The sequence below is a fragment of the Octopus bimaculoides genome, chromosome 2, assembly GCF_046866305.1.
Source record: "Octopus bimaculoides isolate indiv1 chromosome 2, ASM4686630v1, whole genome shotgun sequence".
NCBI classification, from domain to species: Eukaryota; Metazoa; Mollusca; class Cephalopoda; order Octopoda; family Octopodidae; genus Octopus; species Octopus bimaculoides.
Window position 1 is genome coordinate 176,711,661 of NC_142929.1, and position 10,000 is coordinate 176,721,660.

The 10,000-nt window shown below is 34.4% G+C and overlaps 1 protein-coding gene and 1 non-coding gene across 16 annotated transcripts in view; one reads left to right on the forward strand and one right to left on the reverse strand.

The window, feature by feature from the left end:
* The window catches only part of LOC106871733 (clathrin interactor 1), a 177,127-nt gene that overhangs the window by 150,601 nt on the left and 16,526 nt on the right, over positions 1-10,000 (forward strand). For 11 of the 15 annotated variants that reach the window (XM_052965741.2, XM_089348099.1, XM_089348097.1 and 8 more), the window contains one exon: positions 4,749-4,884. In XM_052965741.2, the coding sequence (XP_052821701.1) occupies positions 4,749-4,884 (136 nt within the window). Of the gene's footprint in view, positions 1-4,748; positions 4,885-5,323; positions 9,502-10,000 lie in introns of those variants that run through there. The other 4 variants (XM_089348103.1, XM_052965742.2, XM_089348102.1 and 1 more) reach the window with 1 other exon arrangement.
* LOC128247175 (U6 spliceosomal RNA) lies at positions 6,739-6,840 on the reverse strand. Its single transcript, XR_008263580.1, has one exon. It is a non-coding gene; the product is annotated as a U6 spliceosomal RNA (small nuclear RNA).

Genomic DNA, 10,000 nt, shown 5'->3' on the forward strand with positions numbered 1-10,000 from the left:
CATGTATTGTTTCAGGTGATACTCCACAGAGATGACTGTTGTCGTTTATACTATAGGATTTGTGTATATTCATTTCAATATATCTATGGTGATGGTCAGTTCCTGTATTTAACATTTTGTTGCCTCTACTGACATATCCAGGCCAGAGATAGTCTCTATAGACACGTGCATGTTTATACATGTACATGATGCTTCATGCACAAGGGAGCATTTAAATATTTGATATTAGAACACATGACAGACTACTGAACATACGGTGCACATTGAAGTTGAATGTCAATATTTTTAAGCTACGTAATCATTTACATTATTTACATTATTTACATTTGACGGATATTCGTCCTCATCTTCTTTGTTGTTAACACAACGTTTCGGCTGAAATACCCTCCAGCCTTCGTCAGGTGTCTTGGGGGAAATTTCGAACCTGGGTTCTCATTCCTATCGATGTTACTATTATTATTATTATTATATTATTATTATTATTATTACTATTATTAATCAGGTCGCTGATATCAGCTGAAACGTTGTGTTAACAACAAACAAGATGAGGACGAATATCCGTCAAATGTAAATAATGTAAATAATGTAAATAATTCCTCATCTCTTAAATATAGAACTGTACGTAATCATTGTCATCATCATTTTTCCATGTTGGTATAGGTTGGACACATTATCTCAGTCCCCATCATCATCATCATCATCATCATACACACAGCAATAGAGAACACTGGACAACTTAGGTATTGTGTATGTCTTCCAGTGTGAACTGGATGCCTTTTTTCATGCCACTGGTACCAGAAAGATTTTCCCATGCAAGGAAGACTAAAGAGATCCTTCTATTCTATATCAGATCTTATTTGGAACTTATTCTACTCTTAGGCAGGCAGACTGATGCAGCTTGGAGAGTATCAACTTTAAGAACTTAGCTCATTAGAATTTAAACTGGCCATATCGGGCCTAAATATTCTACCTGTTTCATGCTCAAACTGGCCATATCTGGCCTTTCACACCTACCCCAAAATGTCATTTTAAAAATAAACAATCACATCATTAAAACCTCAAAGCTAAAAAATAATGTATGATTACTTCACAATAATGTGAATAAATGAGCATTACATTTGACAATAATCTGAATGCTAAACGGTTAAATATATCAACTCTAGTATATCTATTAAGAACTCTTTACTTTATTCATAGGCCAAAATACAAAGACAATTTATATAGATATATACATTATAATGAAGACACACAAATGCACTTTTTTCTTTCTTTCATACACACACATATTAAGATAAATACACACCAAGAAACAGCAAGTTTCTCAGTGAAAGAATGAAAACAAGAAAGATGTTAACTGCCCTTTCATGGCCAGACACCAATATTGTAATCCTTTAATTTATCACATTTCATTTATGATTTTGGTGAAGCATTTGGTTGTTTGATTCTAGTGAGGATTTATTTATTTATTACTTCTGCTTCAGCAAAGGCAGAGGTATTGTTTTCAGTTGTGTTTGTTTGTTTGTCTATGGACAAGATATCTCAAGAACAACTGGATGGATTTGGATGAAACTTTCAGGGATGTTTGGCCTCATGACTAGCATAGACTGATTAGATTTTGGGATCAATCCGGTACCAGACAAGGATTCTGGATTATTTTTTCCTGTTCTTTTACTTAATGTTTGAGAGCAGTCGGGTTCATTTTTAGTTTTCTCATTTGTGAAAGCAGTCAAGTTTATTTCAGATATTCTCATTTTAAAAATCATCTCCAGTTAATTGTTGAGAGGACGTTGGTGTTGCCTTGGCTGAGGTTTGCGCTCTCTGAGTGCTCTTGTTTATTTATACATTTCTTTCATTGTTTCTCCATATGGTCTGCTTTCTAGTTTACATGTATCATTTCACATTTTATATCTGTATTGCTAACATAGTCCTGTCACGTTGAGATTTATTCCTATTCAACGTATGGAAAGCTTGAGAAAAATCACACAATATCTAAACTAGGTAAAAATGATGACCAGTCCTTCCCCCCTCCCACTTCTTTTTCTCATACAAAATAATCTTTATTTCAATTATCACAATAAATATGAAATCACCTGTAAATGTCTCCTGTATATTTGAAACTGACTGAGCCATTTTCCAATTTCCTTTCTCTTTAGAACTGCTCTCTTTTGGACCTTTCTCTGACTACTGCTCACCTAAAACCTCCCTGACGAATATTAGGCCTTACAGTCTTCAGCAACCCTCTCATTCAAACTCCCTTCTTTCCTTTTCATTATCAAGAGTGTAATACAAATGCTGTATTCCCATGTAAAGGACCCTTATAACACCTCAGTCACAAATATTTGTTAGATGTTTTACCAAGCATAAATGCAGAATGATTCAAAAAGTAGTCGTCATCATCATCATCATTTAACGTCTGCTTTCCATGCCGGCATGGGTTGGACGGTTTGACTGAAAACTAGTAACCTGGCAGGGCTGCACCAGGTTACAATGTGATTTGGTAAGGTTTCTACAGCTGGATGCCCTTCCCAATGCCAACCACTCCAAGAGTGTAGTATCAATATTTATTATTATTATTATTATTATTATTATTTCTAAAAGTTTTAAGAAAGGCAATTGTTAAAAAATTATTAATTTTAAAATGTGAGGAAAAGAAAATCTTAAAATCACATCCCACTGCCCTAAAAAAGAAAAGACACATTTTTTTTGCATAGTATCCTCAATGGATGACACTGTAGAAAAGATGAAATTGCCACAGTCTAGATGTTTTTAATCAAAGGCCTGCTGGATGACAATCTGGGGATTAATAATAATAACAACAAACTGTATTACTTTTCACCACTTGGTATATGCTCACACATCTTGAATGTTGTACACACACACATTCTGTGTCACATGCAAGCAATGACTATCTTCGTGTTGAGCAAAGCTTTATTCAGCGATACCATGTAACTGTTGACTAATGAACCAACAAAATTGTCCATGCGGTCACTTGACTCACCAGAAATAACAACTAAATTGCTCTCAAATCACACCCTATCATTTTAAGTAAGGAGATGTTACATTAGACTTGAAATGGTGAGATGAACATTACTATATAGTCTGTGATTTTTTTTTTTTTTTTTTGTATACATTTGCAAGCTTTTTTCTTTGTATGACAAATTGAGCATGTTACCTTTTGTAAAATGTCTTTGTATTATTATTATTATTATTATTATTATTATTATTATTATTATTATTATTATTATTATTCCTTCTTAGTTTTTGTTGCTAATTTAGTATGTTTTTATGCATGTTTTAGATTTCCATTCCAATTTTTATTTTTTTATTTTCATTTCTCTTCACATCCAAACAGGACATTTTCTAGTATTTTACATAAATGTTATAAACTCTTTTCTGAAAATGTTATGTGATTGATTTTCTCTCCCTCCCAGTAACCCATAATGGATATTTAGAAACCTGAATCACTATAAAATTATTATCTATCTGTAATGTAGTGGGGATTGTCAAGACAGTAAAAGACCATCTTAAGTGTTTTATGGTATTTTTGTTTTAACTATCTCTGTTTTAAGTTTGCATCCAAAAAGATTGATATGGGAATCAATAATCTATGCTATTCCGTTTGTCATTACATGTGTTTGAGTGTTATGCTTTTAACAGCCTTAACTATTGGATGAAATTAAAGGCATTGCTAAAATCTATAAATGTATGCATCAAAATAGAAATAACGTTATCATACTGGTAATTATTACTACATTATGAGTAGGAATTACAGGCAGGTGGTGTGGATCAATGTAATTGATTATGTCTGTCTCATATATAAACTGGCTCTGTACATTGTGAGCATGATCGTTACCAACGTCGCCAGCGTGATCGTTACCAACGTTGCCTTCCTGGCACATGAAAAGACATTCGAGCGAGATCGTTGCCAGTGCCGCAGGACTGGCTCCTGTGCAGGAGGCACGTAAAATACACTATTTTGAGCATCGCCGTTGCCAGTACCGCCTGACTGGCCTTCGTGCCGGTGGCATGTAAAAGCACCCACTACACTCTCGGAGTGGTTGGCATTAGGAAGGGCATCCAGCTGTAGAAACTCTGCCAAATCAGATTGGAGCCTAGTGTAGCCACTTGGTTCACCAGTCCTCAGTCAAATTATCCAACCCATGCTAGCATGGAAAGCGGACGTTAAACAATGATGATGATGATGATGATGATGACAATCATATGCAGTTTGAAATAGAAAGTCTGCTAGAACCCTGTGAGGCAAGTACAGTACTCAGTTGAATTTTTACTAGAAAGCATTTCATTTCACTTGCATCACGAACATATGAAAGATATAAATGCTCCAACTTTCCATTTCCCTCTCCTGCTAATCCTAAGATACGGGTATTGTGTACATTATCAAAAGAAACTGATGTTTAGTAATCTTGTCACTTTTGATATGAAATATAAAGATCTTGTGATTTTGTATCTGTGGTCCATTCTTGACTCTGTCAAAAGATATTTATCTCATGTCTTAGAGCTACATTTAGTCAGTTGCTTAACTTTCTCAACTTGGGACATACAGTTAAGTGTGAGAAAACCTATTAATTTCTGAGAGTAACAGAATGGCTTTAACTCAGAGGATCAAATCTGGATCACAGACTTTGTGCATTGGAAACTTACCAGCTATATAACAATGCTCACTAGTCAAAAGGCATCATATTTAATTATCCCACAATGTCTCTTAACTCCAGGGTTTTCATTTTCAGACCTCTTCAAACAACACCTGGACAGATTCCAGTGGACTTAACATCAGCTTAGATTCCTTGAACCCAAATGCTCGTTTTCAGAAATCAACAGCTCCATCTATGAACCAACTGCAGCAACAAGGGCTTATGGCAAAAGGTAACACTTTCTCTATATTCTCCTAACTTTATCTAATGATATAACAAAATGATAGTTTTATATGAATGATATTTATGGCGTATCTTCTTTTTGTTGGAAAGTTTGGGCTCTGGCTTCTATCATTTGGCTGAGGAGTCCATGAAACAGGTGTGTCAGTCTTACATTGTACCATTTACCATAGAATAATTCTGTATATCACTAAATTTGGGACAAATAATTTATAAGTTAATTTTCATTAAAATGTGGTTCTATTAACTTTTGACATCCTGTTGAAAATTTTCTAACTTAAAAGCCCAGTCCTGTAAAGATTCTATTACAGAACAGAGATGGAAGACCAAGAAAGAGATAAGAGTTTTTCTCCTTTATATTTGAGAGTTCCTAACTTCTTTCAAAACGAATGTAAACATGTTTAGTATGACTCTTTTGATATGCATTTCAGGACTAGCTGACTAATGTAGTCCTGTAGACCAGTGCTACTCAAAGTGGTGGTCTGCGGACCGGTGCCGGTCCACAAGCCATCAGCTACTTCTACACAGCAAGTTTCCAGAAAAGAAAGAAACATTATAAAACGCTTATGTAATATTGTATAATTTGTTTACAAAATAAATATAAAATTAAAAAAATTGTCAACTTTTATTATATTCATTATATATATTGTTTCCGGTATAAATTAATATTACTAAGAAATATTACTGCTCCCTGGCACATTGGGAAAAAAAAAACTGCCGGTACACAACATCAGATAGTTTGAGAAGCACTGCTGTAGACTATTACGTCTTACAGGAGGTAAAGAGTTAATTACTATTTTGATTGAGAATTGTAAAACTTTTGCTTCTTTATATTTATTTGTATACATAAAAAAATATCTGCATATTTTATCTTGTCAATTTTTTTGATAGTCTTCGATTTTAAAGGTTATTCGGCTTTCTTTGTTTCGTTATATATGTTTGTTCTGCTCTTCATTAGTAACAGGCATGCTTTACTTATTTGTTTTCTAATTGCTAAACAGAAAAAAATTTAATAGGAAGGCAATTATTATTATTACTATTATATTAATAGTGTAATATTTTTTGTAGTTTACTTAACTTTTACTATAGTTATTTTCTATAATTTTTCTTTCTCCCCACCTCGTCGGCAAATAAAGTTTTGATCCATTTAATTCAACAGTAGATTTTTCTGTAGATTTCTTCTCTGGTAAATCAGTCATTGTTAGCATTACTTCAAAAGGTACCTACCCATTCTAACATGAGCAAATAAATTTTAACATAGGCACCAGTTCAGAAATTCAAGGAAATCAGTGATATCAACCCTAGTACTTAAATGGTATTTTATTTTATCCATGTTGAAAGGATGAAAGGCAGAGATGACCTCAGCAGGAATTGAAATCATAATATTGAAGCAAATATCACAAGGCAATTTTGAGCAGAGTGTGTTAGTCAATGCCATTGACCCCGGTACTTGACTGGTACTTTTGTTCAACCCAGAGGGATGAAGGTGAAAGTTGATTCTACTGAGGTCAACTTTACTTTTCATCCGTCTAGGATCAAGAAAATAAAGTACCAGTCAAATACTGGGGTCGGTGTAATCAACTAATGCCCTCTCCCTAAATCAAAAACTATTATTGATGACTTGTCGCATTATGTCAAACAACTGTTATGATGTCTGTGACAAATCTGTCAGCTGAATTCATTTTGAGGATCACACCACCACTCACCTTTAACCAGGTAGGGCAGGTGGTGTTCCTCTGTCTCGTGTAGTGGTTCTCAGCTGGGGTCCATATGACCCTTGAGGGTCTTTATTCTTTTATTCTTTTGGTCATGTGACTGCAGCCTTGCTGGAGCACCGCCTTTATAAAAAAATATGGAAAGCTTCATGAATTTGCATTTCATCCTTACGCTGGGACCATGCTCATCTTTGTATCATTCTAATTTTAGAGTATGTACTGCCAATATTTTCTTGTTAAAATTTATGTGCCATAAATCAGTTATAATTCTACTGTACACTATATATTTTAACAATTTTTATACAATTCCTAATAATATTTAATTATGAAAAATACAATAGTATTTTTTAAATATCAAATGGCTATAAGGGCCCATTTGAGTAAAGTAGGACTCAAAGGGGCCCATAGGTGAACAAATTTGAGAACCACTTGTCCAGTGGTTATGGCAAAAGAGGATGTGTGAATGACAAACTTAAAAGGATAAAGGAAAGACACTTCCTTCTTCAGTCAAGCCTTCATCAACTTTTTTTTAAAGGTCCACTTGGAAAGGAAAGTGAGGGGGGAGAGGAAAGGGCTTTATCTTGATGAATTTATAAAAACATTGGTGACTAGCAGAAATGGTTAGGGCGAATGGCCCTACTCTAAGCATGTACCTGTAGATTGGACAGCAACAGTTGGTTGAGGGCGTCATGCCTTTGTTCCAAGGTAATCTTGGATCTGTGGGGTTCCTCAATTGACCCTAGTTGGAATTTCTCTTTGTATCAGGAGGACTGCATCATTCATGTTTTCACATACTTTGTCTAAATCTCATTTCACTGTCTTGTCCATTTCTTTCTCTTCATCTTTTATGTTAACCCCCCACACACAAATTGCTGACTGTCTATGTGATGTCCTCCTCATCTAAAAGAAATTATTATTATTATTATTTCTTTTTATCTTGGGTTTTGTTGTAACTCCTGGAGTCTTGCATGCATAACAGGCTTGCTGCCTGCAGCCTATGGTACCATGCTGTTCTTTTTATTATTATTATTATTATCATCATCATCATCGTGGTGAGCTGGCACAAGTGTTAAGCACACTAGATAAAGTGCTTGGCGGTATTTCACCCATCTTCACATTCTGAATTCAAATTCTGTCAAGGTCAACTTTGTTTTTATACTTTAGAGGTCATCAGTATATTGTGTGCCTGTTGAGCACTGGATTCAGTGAAATTGACCAGCTCACTCTCTCAAAATGTCTGACTTTGTACCTATAATGGAAAGAATTATTATTATTATTATTATTATTATTGAGTGAGAGAGCAGTGCATGCCATCAAAGTGACACTAGGGTAAAGTATATGAAGCCCTGCATACCCATCATGACTACCCGTCTGATAAGGGCACACCAGACTCGTGCATCACAACCATATGTGCACGACATGGTGATCTCATATCAAGATAAACAGCGCATGATCCTGCAGGTGGGGTATTATTATTATCATCATCATAATTATTATTAAAGTAGCAAGCTGGCAGACTTGTTAGCACGGTAGGCAAAATGCTTGATGGCATTTTGTCTGTCTTTTCATTCTGAGTTCAAATTCCACTGAGGTCAACTTTGCCTTTCATCTTTTCAGAGTTAATAAAATAAGCACCGTTTGAACACCGGGGTTAATGGAATCAGCTTACTCCACCACACACACACACACTGAAATTACTGGCCTTGTGCCAAAATCTGAAACCATTATTATTATTATTACATAGTGATGTGATGTGGTAGAAACAGCAGAGTACCAAACTGAATCCTTTACACTAGTCAGTTACATTCCTGTATGCACTACTTTTAAAAGCCTAAATGAGCTGACAACAACTACCAGCAGAATGCAATCCTCATTTACTTCCCTTGGTTTAGTATTCATTTGCTAAACATTTTATTTGCTCTATTATATAGTATCCCGATATAATTTATATGCATACATGTGTGTGAATTTTGCTTATTTTTAAAGTTTTAAGTGGATCTATTCAACCAACTGGAGGTAATATATGCAATAAAGTTCAAAGAGTACAGAGTTTTTGTCCTACTTGATAGGTAGCCTGAATTTGCAGCTAGTTGGTTCTTTAACTTTACTCATTCATTTTAGTTTTAGCATTTTATCTATGACAGGACGTTCTTTCTATCACCAACCACCTTGCAGAGTATTTTAACCCCTAGCAGACAGGAAGCCGTACTGACCACATTGAAACAATGTGTGTGTGTGTGTGTGTGTGTGAGCAGTGCAATGTCTCGCTCTGTGCAGCACCGTGTTTTCAAATATACCACACTGAGACGAACCTGTAGATACAGATTCCTTGTAAAATTCCTTGTATGAAAAATTATGTATTTACTGAACAACCTAATACTGGTACATAGCACAGACTGTCGGTACTAAAACTAGCTGCAAGGGGTTAATGTACTTGTAGAGATAGGGGTTATTTTATAAAAACTGATTGAGTTTTAAACGTTTTAAAATCTGATAGAGTTATGTTTAAAACATCTTGAGTTAATTTTTTTTTTTTTAAGTTTACCAATGTTATTAGCTCAATTTAAAGCATATTATTACCGACACTTGCAATTTTTACACATACATTTCTGTTTTAATATTTTTTAATACTTAAATATGTGTATTCTGTCTCTCACAAATACACATATATTTCTAACATGGAAATGGGGCCAGATGGTATAGTTACTGATAAAACATTTAAAATAATTTCTCTCTCTCTCTCTTTCTCACTCTACTGTCTGTCCTTCCTCTTCTTTTTAACTTTTGCTCTGTTTTATCCTTTCAATAAAAAGTATGTCCTCTTTACAAATGTTTTTTAACAAATTTTTTATTCATTCCTTGCACCTCTCCTAAAAAAAAATTATAAAGAAAAATCAATTTTTTAAATTTTATTTAATTGAGTACAATACTGAAACAGCTTTCTTACACTGCAATTAACAATAGCTAATAATAACATGTTTCTAAGATGGCTGCCCCCTTTTAAGTTTACTAACCTAAGCTTGTTGCTTTATAATTAACTGTTCTTTTCCTCTTTTTGATTAAAAAAAAAACTTAATGACAAAATTATAGTAGCCAAGTGGTTAAAACATTTGTCTCCCTTGAATAAAAGAGGTTGTGGGTTTCTTTTGTATCTCAGAATTGGTTAAGCTGTGGATGACAGACAGTTTCAAATAGTCAGGGATGATACAGAGTTGCAAATATTAGACACTAAAACTATTACACATAGACATGCACAAAAAAAAAGATTGTGTGAATGACCTATGGATAAGAAAGTGGCAAAGTGTTGGAAATTGATGTGTATATGTTAAGAAGATTACTGTTCTGTTCTATGATGATGATGGTTGTGATGTGGGAGTGAGGGAGGGGATGAGA